Below are 16460 nucleotides of genomic sequence, written 5' to 3'. Positions count from 1 at the left end.
AGGTCTAGAGTAGTCTTTTCGCTAAGTATTCTTTAACCTTACTATTAAGTCATGACTCACTGGCTCAATAAGAACTTTCCACTCTGGCTGGTGAAAACTTGATGGCTCTTAGGTCTTCGCGAGCACTGTGAATTATTCAGCTTACAGCTTTCCAGTCACTTTCTTCCTGGTCTGTGGAATTTCACCCTATTCATGCGTGTCTTAGTATTTACTAAACTTTCAAGTGCTCCTCAGTGTGCCTTGTATATGTAGCTTCCTCTCTCTGAAGCTCTGCCCTATAAACTCTAGCCACATAGACCTTTCCAGACTCTGATTTCTGTCACTGCAAGTCAGCAAAATCACTGGACTGTGCCTGGGATTTCTTCTCTACTCCAAGGTGTGGAATGTGCCTCCAGGGTGAAAGCTGAGGTAATATTTTATAACTCATCTGTTTCTCTTCTTTCAGGATTGACAGTTCTAAGTTATCTATTGTCCAATGTCGGAAAATAGTTGTTTCATATATTTTATCTGATTCTCTCGTTCTTAATGGGAAGAAGGTAAATTTTGGTCCAGTTTTCTTCATCATGGCCAGAAATAAGTCCATACTACAAATATTTATTCATCATCCTATACAAAAAGTTGCCATCCCAAAATGATACTCACTTTGAAGATACAATCAGAGCTTTTTTTGTGTTCCTTTTTCTTCATTCTTCTTCCATAATTCAAAAAACAAACTATGGATTTTTCAAATAAATTTGAAGAATTGCACTGCATTGTTTACGTGTATTACTGCAGAACTATCTGTATTCCCTTACACGCACTCCAATTAGGACTCACACAACTTTTTGATATAGTATTTAATCTCTGAAATGGCTCTCAGACATTTCCCAGGGGAATTTTTAAGCCCCTCATAGCTGGAGTTCTAAAAATGGCCATTCAAGGCTTGCTTCTTATATTTTCCAAGAATGGAGATTACTTGTAGATGTGGCATCTCTAACTCATTATTATATATGTTTTATACTCATTGTACATACAGGAGAAATAGAAGATGTTAAACATACAATTAATGTGGACGTTTAAACCATCTGAATTGTATTAGGCTTTGAATTTCTTACAGAACTTTCTGTAGTTTAATGCTTAACAAGCCTTATAAATGTATGGACTTTGTGGCTGGGATCCAGCTTTCACAAATGTGTAAGAGAAGGAAAATCTTTTTTTTTTTTTTTTTTTTTTCCAACGTTTATTTATTTTTGGGACAGAGAGAGACAGAGCATGAACGGGGGAGGGGCAGAGAGAGAGGGAGACACAGAATCGGAAACAGGCTCCAGGCTCCGAGCCATCAGCCCAGAGCCCGACGCGGGGCTCGAACTCACGGACCGCGAGATCGTGACCTGGCTGAAGTCGGACGCTTAACCGACTGCGCCACCCAGGCGCCCCGAGAAGGAAAATCTTAAATACTGCCTTGATTTCTTAATTTAACAACAAGATACAATCCGTATACTACATTTCTCATAACATGTCACTTTAATTTCTAAAGTCTAGGGATGTTTTTTTCTTTTGTTTGTTTGTTTTTACCTTTTAAACCTGATGTTTATATTGGTGATTTTTTAAAATCCCCCATTAAAAAGGTTCTAAACCTAATCTTCTAGATCTCAGTGAGAAATGCAGTATATATTGCCTTAGCCATATATTTTTATAAAAGGGTTATGTAGGATTTTTATAACCTATAAAAGTTTGATGGCTCCATGCTCAGGAGAAAGCAAATGATTACTTAGCCATGCTAGGCGGGAGTTCAGGTTAATATAAACAGAAAGGAGATGTTGAGAGCTTTTATATCCAAAGGGTAAAAAAAGAGAAGCATACGGTGATATATCATACATACAGAGATTTTATACAAAGATAAAACCTGTAAAATATAAGACTGTTACATAGTAAGCTTTCTCCCAACTGGTAGACATTATTATTATTATTATTATTATTTTATCATTCAACCAGTGTTCTGAAAATAATCTTATCTGCTTTGTGTACTTACAGTGGTTTGAATTCATACTGTCTTCCTTCTCTCACTCCCCAGGCCTCTGCTTCCTGGAACTTTATTTACTGTTTGTAAAAGTTAAGGGGATTTTTGTCATCCTAGGCTTGAACACCATATATTAAGAAAAGGAAAGTCACTGTACTGAAAATTATGTAGTTCTGGTATGTATGCATGTATGTATATATGTATTAAAAGTGTATTTGTTTATTTTGAGAGAGGGAATGAGTGCGCACAGGGGAGGAACAGAGAGAGAGGGAGAGAGAGAATCCCAGGCAGGCTCTGTACTGTCAGCGCAGAGCTGGGTGCCAGGTTTAATCCCACGAACTGTGAGATCATGACCTGATTGGAAACCAAGAGTCAGACACTCCACTGACTGAGCCCCCCAGGCACCCCAGTCTGCTGGTGTGTACTTAAACATTCAGTTTACTTCTAGAAACAACCCCCACTCCCGTGTCTCAGGAAGGGTGAAGACTATCGAATACATGTCCTTAGAAGTCACTGGGTTGGAGGGACCTACTTGAGATCTACAGCCTTACAATTCTTAAACATTTGTGGACGATAGTGCTTTGCAACATTCTTTTGTGTAACAACATTCAGGTTTTAGCACAACTTATATTATGTTCAGAAGATAAAACACCACAGGTGAGGGGTTTTGGGTTGTTATTTTTGTTTTTCAGTATCTTTATGTATAGCAGTGGTTTTCAAAATGTGACCTGGGACCAGTAGCATTAGCATCATTGGGGAACTAGTTAGAATCGTAAATTCTCAGGCTCTGCCATCTATATTTTAGATAATTCTGATGTATGTTAAAGTTGAACAGCAGCTGGTGTGGAGAACCCCAGAAAGTCTCCTATATCTGACTTAATTTATTATACGCCACATCATATGAGGTATGAAGATGTAATCAGTCATGTCCCCAGCTACTGTTGCCTTGGAGATGTTTAATGGTGTAACACGGGAAGTGCCATGCTGCTAAGCAAATGTCAAACTCCAAGAAGGAAGAGATTTTCTGCCAAAAGCCTTCTAGAACACCTTCTTTCACAGTCCTAGCAGCCAAAGGGAGAGGATTAAGACATCAGAACCACAGAAGGTGCTAATGCAGGGCCCTCGGGCTGAGCTGCAGCCTTGAGGCACCTTTAGCTAGTTAAGAAGTAAAATCCCTAGGCTCAAAAGCTGTTCTTGAAACGGAGTATCAAAAGACTGAAGTTAGCAATCTAGACATGAAGCAAGAAACTCCTATCCCTGTGTAGACCATGCCATAGGGAAGCCCAAGGAAGTCTGGACAAAGAGACTGTTTTCTTAGCCACACCGGGAAAGTGGGGCCATGCGCTTGTTTGTGTGGAGGACCTGGAGGCAGAGAAATCTGTCATCTTCATAAAAGTCCATGATTCATCCAACAAATATTGAACATCTGCTTGTCGCTGGATCTTAACCGCTAGAGATCCAGCAGTGAACACAGAAGAGGATCCAGGCCTCACGTCCCTCACATTCTGGCTGCGTCCTGAGGATGGCGAAATGTCAGTGCTGGTGTTGGGCGTGTACTTTCTGGTTTCTAGACTCAAGATTCTGGGCCTCAGAGAGTGCAAATCCTGGTAAAGAATCCCTTTTATAAACAAGATTTATTTTTCCTGGTTGTGTTGCCCATTCTCATATGCACCTTGATATCCAAGCTGGAAATTTTGGAATTGGTTTTGATATCACTGGCTCCCTGGCCCCTCATCCAGTCGGCTCTTCGTCCCAGGGATTCGTTCTCAGTACGGTCTCTGGAATTTCCCTTCTTTTCCATTCTTAGAAATTCCATCATCTCAATGTCTTAGTATTAGTCTGCTTAGGCTACCGTAACAAAACACTGTAGACTGGGTGTTTTAAATAAAATTATTTTCTCACAGGTCTGGAGCAGATGGTGCCTTTCCACTGTGTACTCACATAACCTTCTCTCTCTCTCTCTCTCTCTCTCTCTCTCTCTCTCTCTCTGTGTGTGTGTGTGTGTGTGTGTGTGTGTGTGTGTGTGTAGAGAAGGAGAGAGCACTTGAGGGAGATCCAGCTCTGGTGTCTCTTCTTCTTCTTAAGGACACCAATTCTACTGGATTTGGGTCTCACCCATATAACCTCATTTAACCTTAATTACTTTCTTGAAGGCCCTATCTCCAAATATAGTCACATTGCAGGTCAGGGCTCCACCATACAAATTGGTGGGAGGGACACTATCCAGTTCATACCAGTCCTTATTATCTCATTCCTGGCTTATTATAGCTCCTTACTAATCCCTATTCCTGATGGCCTTCCCCAGCTTTTCTTGAATATGCAACCAGGTTCACTGAAGTAAAACAGTACTCTTAAGGTACAGTCTTACTGAAAACCTTCAGTGATTCCCAGTGACTAGGATTTTACCAAACTCCTTAATCTGGCGCTTGATTCCCTAGTCATAGCCTACCTTGTCAGCCAAAATAATGCTATTCCCTTCCCCTACACCACCCACCTTTTGAATAGTTTACTGATAGTTCTGCAGGCATTCAGTGTGTGTGCCCTCCCACCTCTAGGTCTTTGCTCACGTTATCCTGTCTGCACTGTCCTCTTTCCCACTTATTCAAATGCTGCCCTTTCTTCCAAGTGCCACACTCCCATCTCCTCACCATCACTTCCACCCACACTGATCTTTCTCTCTGGGCTTGGATTATTTTTTCAAAGCAAGTGTTAGCACACTTCTCTGTGTGTATGTCTGTGTTCCCCGTGGAACTGTCTGAGAGTGAGTACTGAGGATTTTACTTCTGTGTGTCCCTCATAGTGCCTGGCACAGTGGTGGGTACTCAAATGATGTTCTCCCTGCAGATGGGCAGATGGATGGTTGAAAAAGGATGATACTCCTTTGATAAGGTTTTCTGAGAATATTAACTTAAATGCCATCTCCTCTGAGGAGAGGTCCAGAACCCTACCCCAGTGTCTCTCTGTCACATCAACACATTTTAAATCTCTGTACAAGCTTCACCACTATCAGAGACTTCTGTTGTTTGTCCTTCCAACCCTCCATAATATTCTAAACTCCATAGATGTAAGAGACTGTTTCTGTCTTGTTCCCCAAGTACCCAGCTAGTGTCTGATCCATGGTAGCCACTCAGTAAATACTTGGTGAATTAATGAATGAATGGATGACTTCGGCCTCACATCATGGAATGAAATCTTTTGGAGCAGATGGTATGCCTAGCAAAGGGCATGCAGGCAGAGGAGGACCTGCTTAGAGATCTGACCGTTTTTTGTTACTCAAGAGACATTCAGGAAATTGCACACTAATGTAGAAATAAATGTGCTTTGCTTTATGTATATCTCAAAGCAGATTGAATTAATGAATGAATAATTTGTACCCTGACTTTGAATATGCCAAAACTCAAAGTGCTCTTTGAGTATTTATGAAGCCAGGCAGTGTGCTATTTTTTTAAAATTTTTTAAACATTTATTTATTTTTGAGAGACAGAGAGAGACAGAGCAGGAGCAGGGGAGGGGCAGAGAGGGAGGGAGACACAGAATCTGAAACAGGCTCCAGGCTCTGAGGCATCAGCACAGAGCCCGATGTGGGGCTTGAACTCAAGAACCATGAGATCATGACCTGAGCCTAAGTCGGACTCTTAACCAACTGAGCCACTTAGGCGCCCCCAGGCAGTGTACTATTTTTAAAATGCCAACATTTAATAATATGGCAGACACAAATTTATTTTGTATGACAATAGATTTGTTTTGTAAATCCAGAGTTTCTTTACGGATGGTGGAACCAACAGTGACTTCCACTATGTATAGAAGTTTCAGGGTCTTTGGACTTCTGTCTCTTTCTTCCCCTTCTAATTTTACCATCCCTCAGGAGACACTGTCTAGTGATCTCATCTGCTAACTGTCTTCTGAATCCACCAAGGTTAGTTCTGCCTCTAGGCCTTTGCTCATACTGTTTCCCTCACTTGAAAAGCTGACATGGCCCTTCTCCAACAGGCCTTCCCCAGTTGTCAAAACTACTATAAAGAATTGACCAGACAACTCAATTTTGCTCTCATACCTTAACACTCTTGTATTATGCTCTGTCATTTCTTGTGTGTAAGTCCCATCTACCTGATTGCTTTATAAGCTCCTTTGAAGTAGGGCTATACTGTGTGTTTTATTTGTATATATTTTTTAATGCCTGATACTCTTGTGAAATGTATTTACAAGATTTTTGGAAATGAATGTTGTATCTCTCATAGCCTATTTGAGTCCAGGAGAATTCTGAAGTTGAGTAGCAAAGATATTTTGGACTCTGTGTCTAGCACTGAGCCAGTACCTCCTGAGGTATTCTTGTAATTGGGAAGGTTGGATCACTTCTGTGTAACATGGATTCAGGGCCCAGTGCACAGTGGATTCCATTTTAATGATATTGACCTTAGGAAGTCAGATGTTGGCTGAATCTCTTGTTACATATTCTCTGTTTGCATATTTTACAACTGGCATAGGAAAACTGTCCTACGAGCCAAACCTTCTCCTAAATTTCATTTGGTCCATGGCAAAAGGTCCAAGAAGTGATGCACTTATAGTTAAATGTATAATTCTTAAAGGACCTGTATCTGTATACCCATTTGGCAGGAATATTTCACCATGTAAGTGGCTCCCTATGTCTTTATCTTTCACTTTCTTTTTGCCTGTGTACTGTGTCTGGCTCAGTGTTTCTTTTGTAAATGTGTATGTACTTAATTTCTCTTTGTCTCCATCTATCTCTGATTCCTTCTTTAATTTTTTCCATCTTCCATATTCTGTCTGAAGGAAAAAAAAAATCAGTGGAAGTTCCTGAAAGAAAATACATTTAGCTAATTTTTTTTTTTTTGGAGGAGATATTAGGCAACATAATGCTTATTCATTTACATGTTTTTGTGTTAAGTTTTTCAGAAAAAGAAATCAAGTAAGCTCCTATTTCTCATCTATGTCACTTTACATTCACTTATGAGCCTTGACAGATAGATACACATTTTACATAGCTGTAATCAAGCTACATATACTACATATTTTTCACCTAACATTATTTCATCTATGCACAGTTATATAGTGGTATTCTGACATGTTGGTGTAGTTTTTCGAGCCATTCCATAAGTGTTTGATGTTTGTATTCTCTCCAGTTTTATTATTGCAAATAGTATTACAAACATCTTTGTATAAATCATTTTATTCTGTTGGCTTTTTAAAAATTTTATTTATTTATTTTGAGAGAGAAAGAGCAGTGCAAGTGGGAGGAGGGGCAGAGAGAGAGGGAGAGAGAGAGAATACCAAGCAGGCTCTGCTCTGTGAGCCGAGTCGGGGCTCGCACCCATGAAACCGTGAGATCATGACCTAAGCCGAAACCAAGAGTGGTCGCTCAACCACTCAACTGACTGAGCCACTGAGGCACCTCTCTGTTGGCTTTTTCTGATGTATATTACCAAAAGGAGGATTATTAGATCAAATTGACTTAAAACTTTTCATGTTTTTTTTTGAGAGAGAGAGAGAGAGAGAGCGCGCGCATGAATGGGCGAGGGGCAGACAGAGAGGGAGACACAGAATCCAAAGTAGGCTCCAGTCTCTAAGCTGTGTCAGCACAGCTTGACCCCACAAACCATGAGATCATGACCTGAGCTGAAGTTGGACACAACCGACTGAGCCAACCAGGCGCCCCTAGATCAAATTGACTTTAAAAACTAAGAGCATAGAACATAAAACTCTCTCATTAAAAGATTAAAAACAGGGGCGCCTGGGTGGCGCAGTCGGTTAAGCGTCCGACTTCAGCCAGGTCACGATCTCGTGGTCCGGGAGTTCGAGCCCCGTGTCAGGTTCTGGGCTGATGGCTCGGAGCCTGGAGCCTGTTTCCGATTCTGTGTCTCCCTGTCTCTCTGCCCCTCCCCCGTTCATGCTGTGTCTCTCTGTCCCAAAAATAAATAAACGTTGAAAAAAAAATTAAAAAAAAAAAGATTAAAAACAATTTTTTTTGAGTCATAACAGTTAAGAGAAAGGCAAAGGAGGAAGAAATAGGAGAAAAAAATTCATTCAGCAAATATTTTAGCACCTACTATGTGCTAGGCACTGTTCTAGGAATTTGGGAGCCATCAGTGACTAAGAAACCAAAAAGTTCCTGCCCTGGTAGAGCCTATATTCTAGTGGGTGAAGATAGACAATCAGCATAATAATAAAGGAGCTAATTATATAATAAGCTGGAAGGTGCTAAGCGCCATGGAAGAAGAAAACTAGAGCAGGCTGAGGGGAATCAGGAGTGATGGAGAGACAATGGAGGGTTTGTGGGTTGTGATTTTAAACAGGAATTGCTACATAGATGACATCTGAGCAGAGACTTAAGGAGAGTGAGGAAGTTCGCCATGTCAGAGGGAAGAGCTCCTGGCTAATAATGTTAGGTTTCCTGGAGAGGCGGCCAGGAGGCCAGTCCGCCTGAGGCAGAGAGAGTGAGGGCAAGAGGGAAGAGGGCTGAGAAAGGCCAGGTACGGACCACATCAGGTAGGGTTTGGTAGGCTCCTATAAGAAATGTGACTTTTACTCTAGTTCCCGGGGGAGTCTGTAGAAAGGGTACACTAGACTTGCTTTCTTTGCTGGCAGATGCTGGACCTGTCCTTGACCCCTGGATCTAAGTCCCAGGGATGGGACAAGGGAACTGCTATATTTCTGACAGATTCAGGATGATTCTGATGTGCAGTCAGGTTTGACATCACTCATTCTGTTCAAAGGTTCCATTCTTCTAAATTTAAAATAATTTAATAAGAGGAAGTGAAAATTTCATAGCATCCCCAAATGTTGGTGATTTGGAGATTTTGGAGATTACCTAGGAAATTGGGGGCCCAAGGTTAAGTGACTTGCCCCAGGTTATGCAGCTATAAGAGGCAGCAGTAGGTTTTGGATTCGCCCTCCTCACTCGGAGTTCAATGAACCTTCCCCTGTACCAGGCTTCTTAATACACTGTCTCATTTCACTTATCAGGTGGTTAGATTTCCAATAAAGCTCCGCCATTAGGAATGTAGTTTGAATCCAGAAGCTCTGTAAGGTTGATTGGTTGATTAAATGTTTGGTTATCTAAAGATTGATCAGAAAGCTGCTGTTGTTTTAACCTTTTTGGTTAAGAATCATTCACAATGTATTAATCACATTTTCTGCTTCTTTAGAGGAGTTCTGGAAGAGTCATGCCATTTTAGAATGGGAAATGACCTTAATTGTTCATGATCTTACGGTGCCTCTGGGTCATAATTCTGAAATAAGCTCTTATTTGACATCAGTATAAAACATACAGGCCATTCAGCTGACCCTGGACATATCTGAGGTTTAGTTTTTGAAGACATTTCTGATTTAGGTTGCTTTCTTTTGATTTGTTTCTTGGACATTGACTGTAACTACATTTTTTTTCACTTAATTTAATTGTTTTATAATGTTGGTTTCTCTGGCCCTATTATGTAACTTGAGCCTAAATTTTATCTGCAGTGTCTGAGCTTGTAGACTTTGCTTTTGTCCTGGAATGCATTGAAATTGTGGCATGGGAATCGGTCCAGAAATCACGTATCCAAGCAAGAACTCAGACCTCAGAGCTAAGCTAGGGAATGATTTCAGTGAAGCCATTTCTCCTTCACTTGCACACTTCTACACTTCCACGTGTTTCAGTGACCAGATCAGTGCCAATCCTAGGGGGAGGTTACACATTCCCACTGGGAACACTTGGTGGAGATGATAGGGATACCTTTTTTTTCTTTTCCTTTTACAAAGCCAGAGTTGGCAGTGGGAGCTGTGTCTGAGGAGGATACTGGAACTCTTGCTGCTCTGGGAATAGGTGGAAAAATGGATACTTTGCGCATTTCCCTCATTCCATCTTCTGCTCAGAAGAGTAGCATTCAGTGAAGGGCACTGGTCCCAGTACAAAGTATTCAATTCATATACTAAAGCAGTTCTGTACTATTTGATAGGTACCTTGATGTTATCTACTCTGTCAAGGCTTAATCTTTCTTTAATGTAGAAAGTTCAACCTAAATTTGTTTCTGGGGAACCTTGTCCCTTCGTGATTCAGCCTCGAATGCTCTCCACCAGAAGATTGCTTGTAATTTCTGTTTTATCTTCTTGTCTTGAAAAGCCTCAGCCAGTGACTGGCCCTTTTCTCTTCTCTGGGTGGTTTCAATATAGTAACCACATTCTTAGAGGAAACCCTGACGAAGTGGACACTGTAGCATGAGAATTAGCATGGCTCTAAACTGCAAAAAAGGCCACCCCTCCTTGAAGGATGACTGAAATGGGTACATATAAGAGAATCATAGATGAGCTTTAGGAATGATTAGCTCCTGACTTAACATTACATCAGGTGTTGGTATGGAGAACATTGCTTTTATAATTTCCTTTGATGATGTTTCCTCAGATTCTTAACAGTCCCTTGGAAGTAGAGCAGGTGGCAGCCATGAGGCTCGGGCCTTTTTCAAATGAATGATTATCTCAGTTTCTCAGTCTCGACCATTTAATGTGGTGCTCTTATTGGCATGGATAGGGCCAAGGAAGCATGGACCCAGGGAGCCTGGAAGGGAACTGTGGAGGAAGAAGGCATGATGCCAGGAAAAAGAGAACACTCCAGCTGGGGGAGAGCTGCCGGCCCAAAGCCCTCAGTTCAGCTGTCAGTCTCATAAGGGGATTGGTTCAGGTGAAGAGAGCGGCCTTGCCCAACATTGCTGAGATAGCCTACCAGTCACTTAGTGGGGATGTAAAGGCCCATCCTCCTAGCCTCACCTCAGATGACTCTCAAAGGTCATCCGAACTGCAGAATCCCTCCCCTCCTACAGGGATGCTTGAGACTTTCATTAAGACCTTATTCTAGCTTAGTTTCTCCTTCTGCTCAATCTCTCCTGCCTCACTCCCTCCTTCCCTTCCAGTTGGTGATTCTAGGAAGGCTTTCTAATAAATCTTTTTGCCTGCTAAACACCATCACAGAGTCTTGGGGAACCCAACCTGCACAGAAATTTTATGAGCAATTTGCCTGTCCATTAGAAACACAGCATAGACTTTTTCTGCAATAACTGGAGAATTCTTCATGTCATAAAAAAAAAAAAAGACTAAAAAGTTGGAAAGTTGGAGTACTAACCTGAAAAGCAGAGAAACAAAGATAGAATTAGATTAGTTGTTTTTCCTTTCTATATTTGAATTTGAGATGCGGGTGACACCTTGCTTCTCTATTAAAGTTAGGAGCTGTCACTGGAAGTCTTCAGCCACTTTAAAAGTTGACGAAGACAGAAAGGAAGTGAAGAACCAAACAAATTGTTTCAAATTGGATACTTATTTCTTTGTACTTAGCACCATGACTCTGTGTTCTTGCCTTTGCTCTTGTAAACAACTCTAGATTTTCTAGACTTCTTTCTTAGACCGTCTCATTTCTCCCCTGTGCCTCTGGCAGCCGCCAGGAATCACTGCAAGAACCAATGAATAAATGGCCGTGGTGTCTCGCATCTCTAATCCACATTTCAAATCATGGGGAGGATGAATGGCAGCCTTGCTTTTAAAGGTATTCTTATCCTCCTTGAGTGAGCTTGGCTCATGTGTGCCTCATTCAGGTAAAGAAGGGAAGGCAGTTTTGAATGCCCAGCCCAGAGTGTGGGCAACAGCAGGTGACAGCAGGAGGCTGGATGGGGTAGAGGCCAGGGTGAAAATTAGGTGACACCCAAGCAGGAGGTGAAAACTCTGGAGGAGAAAGCCCAGGACCACGTGGGCGGCTTCTTTATGTTCCTTGCATGGACCTTAGGGGGAATTTGTGTGTGTTTATGGGTTCTTTCCTCTGCAGGGCCTCCCATCCCTTGGCATGAACCTCCAAATGTTGAGGTTAGACATGGAATGGACTTGTTCTGAAGACTCAGACTCCATTCAACTCAGCTCTTAGAGTATGTGGGGGAAGTGATGGGTGGACTACAGAAGCGTTAGGTCTCTCTTTAACTCCCTGAGTATGCCGAGAGGCAAGCTAGTCAATTGGGTGGGCTTGGGCTGTTGGGGAGGGGCGTCTTGGTGTTTTGCTCAGGCATGCGGTAAAATGTGTTCCTTCGTGAAAGGCGAGAAGCATATTGCAGTGCTACCCAGGGTACACAGCCCTCAGGGCCGGCACGGAGTGTGTGCCGCGAGGGGCAGCGGGTACAGAAGGGACGAGGCCTCGGACCGCGCAGGAGGAGGGCGGGCGCGGAGGCGTGGAGCCAGCTGCAGCGCGTTGGAGCCCCGTGGGCCGAGCGGGGCGGCGGGCACGCTCGCCCAGCCGGGGAGAGCTCCGGGAGCGTCGGGCGGGGCCGAGGGGCGCAGTGGGGCCGGAGCGGCGGCGGCTGCGGAGCGGGGGCACCCGGAGAGGAAGGAGGGTGGAAGCGAGGGAGGGAGGGAGGGAGGGGGACGGGCGCGGACCGAAAGTGGGTAAAGAAGGTGCAGGCGGGCGGGCGCCCTGGCCCAGGGGCCGCGGGCGCAGGAGCCCGGCGAGGTCCAGCTGGGCGGCGGCGCCGGAGGAGCAGAGGGAGGAGGGGAAGCCGTAGGCGAGAGGAGCGTGTTTGGGGCGCCGCGGCAGGGAGGGTGGCGGCCGCCGGTGCGCGCGGGGCGCTGTGTGTGCGCGCTCTCCTGCTCGGGGAGGAAGATGGCCCAGAAGGGAAAGTTGGGGTGACGCGCGCAGCCCCCGGAGGCTCGGCGGGGGCCGCCGCGGCGAGTCCGACGGAGGGGCGGCCAGGCAGGTCGGGGGGCGCGCAGTTCGGGTGCCTCCTCCGCCGCCGAGGCGCCCGCCCCCTCACTGCAGGTGGCCGTGGGTGCCCTGGGTCCGGGCGGCCAGGGGCGCGGGCGGGCGCGCGGGGAAGCCCGGCCGAGGGATGGGCTGTGCCCCCAGCATCCACGTCTCGCAGAGCGGCGTGATCTACTGCCGGGACTCTGACGAGTCCAACTCGCCCCGCCAGACCACCAGCGTGTCGCAGGGCCCCGCCGCCCCCCTGCACGGCCTCTTCGTCCAGACCGACGCCGCCGACGTTATTCCCCGGAGCCGCGCGTCTGGACCCCCCGGGGCCGCCCGCGTCCGCAGAGCCCGCACTGAGCTGGGCAGCGGCGGCAGCAGCGGCAGCAGCAGCGCGGGCTCCGCAGCCCCCGCCACGACCACCTGCAGGGGCCGGAGGCGCCACTGCTGCAGCAGCGCGGAGGCCGAGACCCAGACCAGCTACACCAGCGTCAAGGTAAACGTCTCAGGCTGGTGGGGGGCCGCCCGCCCCGTCCGGGCGGGGCTAGCACGAGTAGGGGGCTCCGGCGGAGTTGAGTGGCCGTGACGCGGTTGGTTTGGGAGGTTGTCACTAAGGAGGAGTTTACTTTAAATGTGTGGGAGCGATGGGGGCCTGGGAAATGTGAGCAGAAGAGACCCCTGGAGGGGTCCTGGGAGCTGGTTCTGGGGGACCGGGTGGAGAAGAGAGCGCGGTGGGAAGCTGGTGGGTTGGCCGATTTCTCATTGAGGGCCGGAAGGCTGTGGCTCCGTTAACTCAGGAGGTGGGGTGGATATCATTGAGAGCATTGGGTGGCGAGTCTGACTGAATGAAATCTGAGCACGGGGCTGGATTTGTCTGCCCTGCAGGTGAATGGTGCAGCCCCGGTGCAAGGATACGATAGTGCCTCGTATTCAGCGTTTCACCTGGGAAGGCCAGCCAAGCTGCACGGAGTCTTAGCCACAGGGATCGAGTGTGGGGATTTGTGAATGAATAAGGGTGCTTGTGTTTTGTGGAGAGACATAGGAAGGGAATAGAGGAAGGAGACTAGAGTGAGACCTGTTCTTTGTCACTTCTTGGGGATGGCTGCATCCTGGACATAATTGGGTGAACCTGGCTGTGAGTTTGGAGGGTCAGCTGAGCTACAGTGAGGGGAAGTGGCTTCCAGCGCAGTGCAGCTGTCTGAAGACGAAGATTCTGAACATGCATTTCATCTAACAGGAGAGTGGAATTTTGAGGAAGTGGAAAAAATTGTTTAAATGATTAAAGCAGTCACTAGCGATTTCTTTAATGACAGAAGAAAAGCGATTGTTTTAATAGGCCCACCTGTTCTCAAAATACTGTTAAATTCAAGAGGGTTTTAATTGTGTAAATCTGGCCACTGGGCCTTTTATCATTGTAGCAAACAGAATGACAATGACACATCCCGTTGTGCAAAGGAAAAAAAATACATCTCTATGATTGGTCATGTTACTTAGAATCGCAGCTTTTACATGGGCAATTGATTACTAGAAACCGTTACAAGGATTATTTGAGAAAGACACAATTGTATGTTTGACACTTGAGAAGTTCAACAGTTGGCCTAGTGTGAGTAGGCTCCTAGTCTTGATTGGATAAAGCCAGCCTTCAGTGGAAGGGTGAAGAGTGCCATGTAGGGTTTCAGTCTGGGAGACCAAAAGCTTCTTTTAGTGAACTTACCGTAACAGCATCTGATTTTGAACACGAAGCTTAACCAGATTTATTTATAGTTGTGGTATTTCTCTGGTAATAGTCACATAATATGATAATATGATAATTACTATAATGAAAATGCCGTTTATTGAGTACCTACGGTGTACCAGGTATAAGCTTTCTCTTCTAGCTCTTGAATATTAACTGTATGATGACAGAATATCCAAAGACTGGAGACCTGGATTCATGACAGTACAACTTATCAGTTGAATATTTGTTATAGAGGCATGTGCTGAACACCATATTTTTCTTTTGTTAAGCTTCCCTCCCTCCGCCCACTGGTTCATGGGGTGGGGGGAGGGCATCAGCAATGTAATGGGATTAAAATGTTATATTTGGTGAAATAATTAAATAGGGATATTATTTTAAAAAATAGCCTTTTGGGGTGCCTGGGTGGCTCAGTCAGTTGGGCTTTCGACTGACTCAGGTCGTGATCTCATGGTTTGTGGGTTCGAGCCCCGCGTTGTACTCTGTACTGACAACTCAGAACCTGGAGCCTATTTTGGATTCTGTGTTTCCTCCTGTCTCTGCCCCTCCCCTGCTTGCGTTCTGTGTGTCTCTGTCGAAAATAAATAAACCTTAAAAGAAAAAATTATTTAATAGCTTTTGATTTCTCGTTGAACAGGAAATTCGAAGATATGAAGTAGTTCAGACTGGTGACAACTTATGAACTCCGTGATCATTTTTTGGTTGTGTAAGCAAAAATGTATATTTTTGCCTTTTAGAGTAGCAAGAATCCCAATTTACTACCTGGCAACTTTAGCTATTCCATGTTTGTTTATTGAAAGAATAATGAATGAATTCACTCTCCAAGTTTTAATACTTCCCTCAAGAGGATCCTTAGCAAATGGAGTAAAAACTGGAGGGAAAAGGAGTCCCCATTGTTAGCAGCTAGTATAAACTTGTAGAAATATCATTGCTGCTTGACTGAAGTGTTAAAGGCTTGACCTGAATAGGAATTTAACTCACATTGCTTTATCAACAGGATTTCCAAAGAAGAGCTTAATTAAGTCCAACCCTTTACTAAGAATGCTGGGAATGAAACTGCTGGTTCAGTAATTCAATGCTAAGTTGCATGTGTAGATCTCAGAAACTATATATTTGAAATTAAGTTTGAGACCAGAGTTACTATTTTACACAAATCATAAATAATTATTATCACAGACTTGCTTTAGTATATTTAGTAGTATTCTTTTGGGACTTGTGACTCAATGTAGTATTATCTTTTCCAATATTCACGTGTTCCATACTCTTGTGGATGAGTTAATTTTATAAAAACTTTACTTCCATTTTTTTTTTTTAGAATAAGAATTCTTCTGCCTTAACAGTTTGAGATAGTTGCTCGTCATGCCTCCCCTCCCCCTTTTCCTAAATGCTCAGGTGGAAAAATAAAGTCTTTGCCATTTGGTCCTATTTACAGTGGTAGTGGGTTGTCATAGTTTATTTTATTTTTTTTTAATTTCCCCTTTGTACATCACTTCCAAACCATATTCTCATTATCTGCTTGGTCTCTGGTCTATTCCCCAGAGTGCGAAAATGTGTGCTGGATCTCTCTCTCTCCCTTTTCTAGCAATAATTCATCTCATTAAGCTTTTAGAATGATGAAGCATTATGATGTCAAACATGATGTCAACAGGAACCTTCCTGAATACCTAATTTATTAAAAAAATTACAAGCATTAATAATTCATTATGCAGTACAGTGATATCATATGGGTTTCCATTTCTGGTAAGAAGTTAGATTTGTCTCCCAATTGCTGTAAAAATGCAACTTCTGTGTAATTTGTCTCCCTCTGGTTTGCCTTTTTAAAAATAGTACTCCAGCAGGAGACGGCTGCAGAATGCCCGCTCCTCATACTGTACCAGTTGTCTAATTCTTGTTCAGAATTCCTGAGGAGATGGTCGAACCTGTCCCTGAGAAGATCAGGTGGTTCTTGTAAGTCTTCTTTTCTCATACCAGCTGCTGCAGCTGGGAGGCAGGCAGGACGAAGCAGCCAGTTACAACTG

At 44.2% G+C, this 16460-nt stretch overlaps 1 protein-coding gene across 5 annotated transcripts in view; it reads left to right on the top strand.

Moving 5' to 3' along the window:
- PDE8B (phosphodiesterase 8B) overlaps window positions 1–16460 on the top strand; it is a 269542-nt gene that overhangs the window by 16944 nt on the left and 236138 nt on the right. For 2 of the 5 annotated variants that reach the window (XM_025924841.2, XM_025924840.2), the window contains exon 1: window positions 12406–13203. The exons of 2 other annotated variants lie outside the window; for them this stretch is intronic. In XM_025924841.2, the coding sequence (XP_025780626.1) occupies window positions 12850–13203 (354 nt within the window). In that variant the 5' untranslated portion in view covers window positions 12406–12849. Of the gene's footprint in view, window positions 1–12404; window positions 13204–16460 lie in introns of those variants that run through there. One more of the 5 variants, XM_025924844.2, reaches the window with a different exon arrangement.

Source organism: Puma concolor, chromosome A1 (genome assembly GCF_028749965.1).
Source record: "Puma concolor isolate L17-30 chromosome A1, mPumCon1.1.hap2, whole genome shotgun sequence".
In the NCBI taxonomy this organism is placed as follows: Eukaryota; Metazoa; Chordata; class Mammalia; order Carnivora; family Felidae; genus Puma; species Puma concolor.
This window is presented reverse-complemented; position numbering and strand designations above follow the sequence as displayed.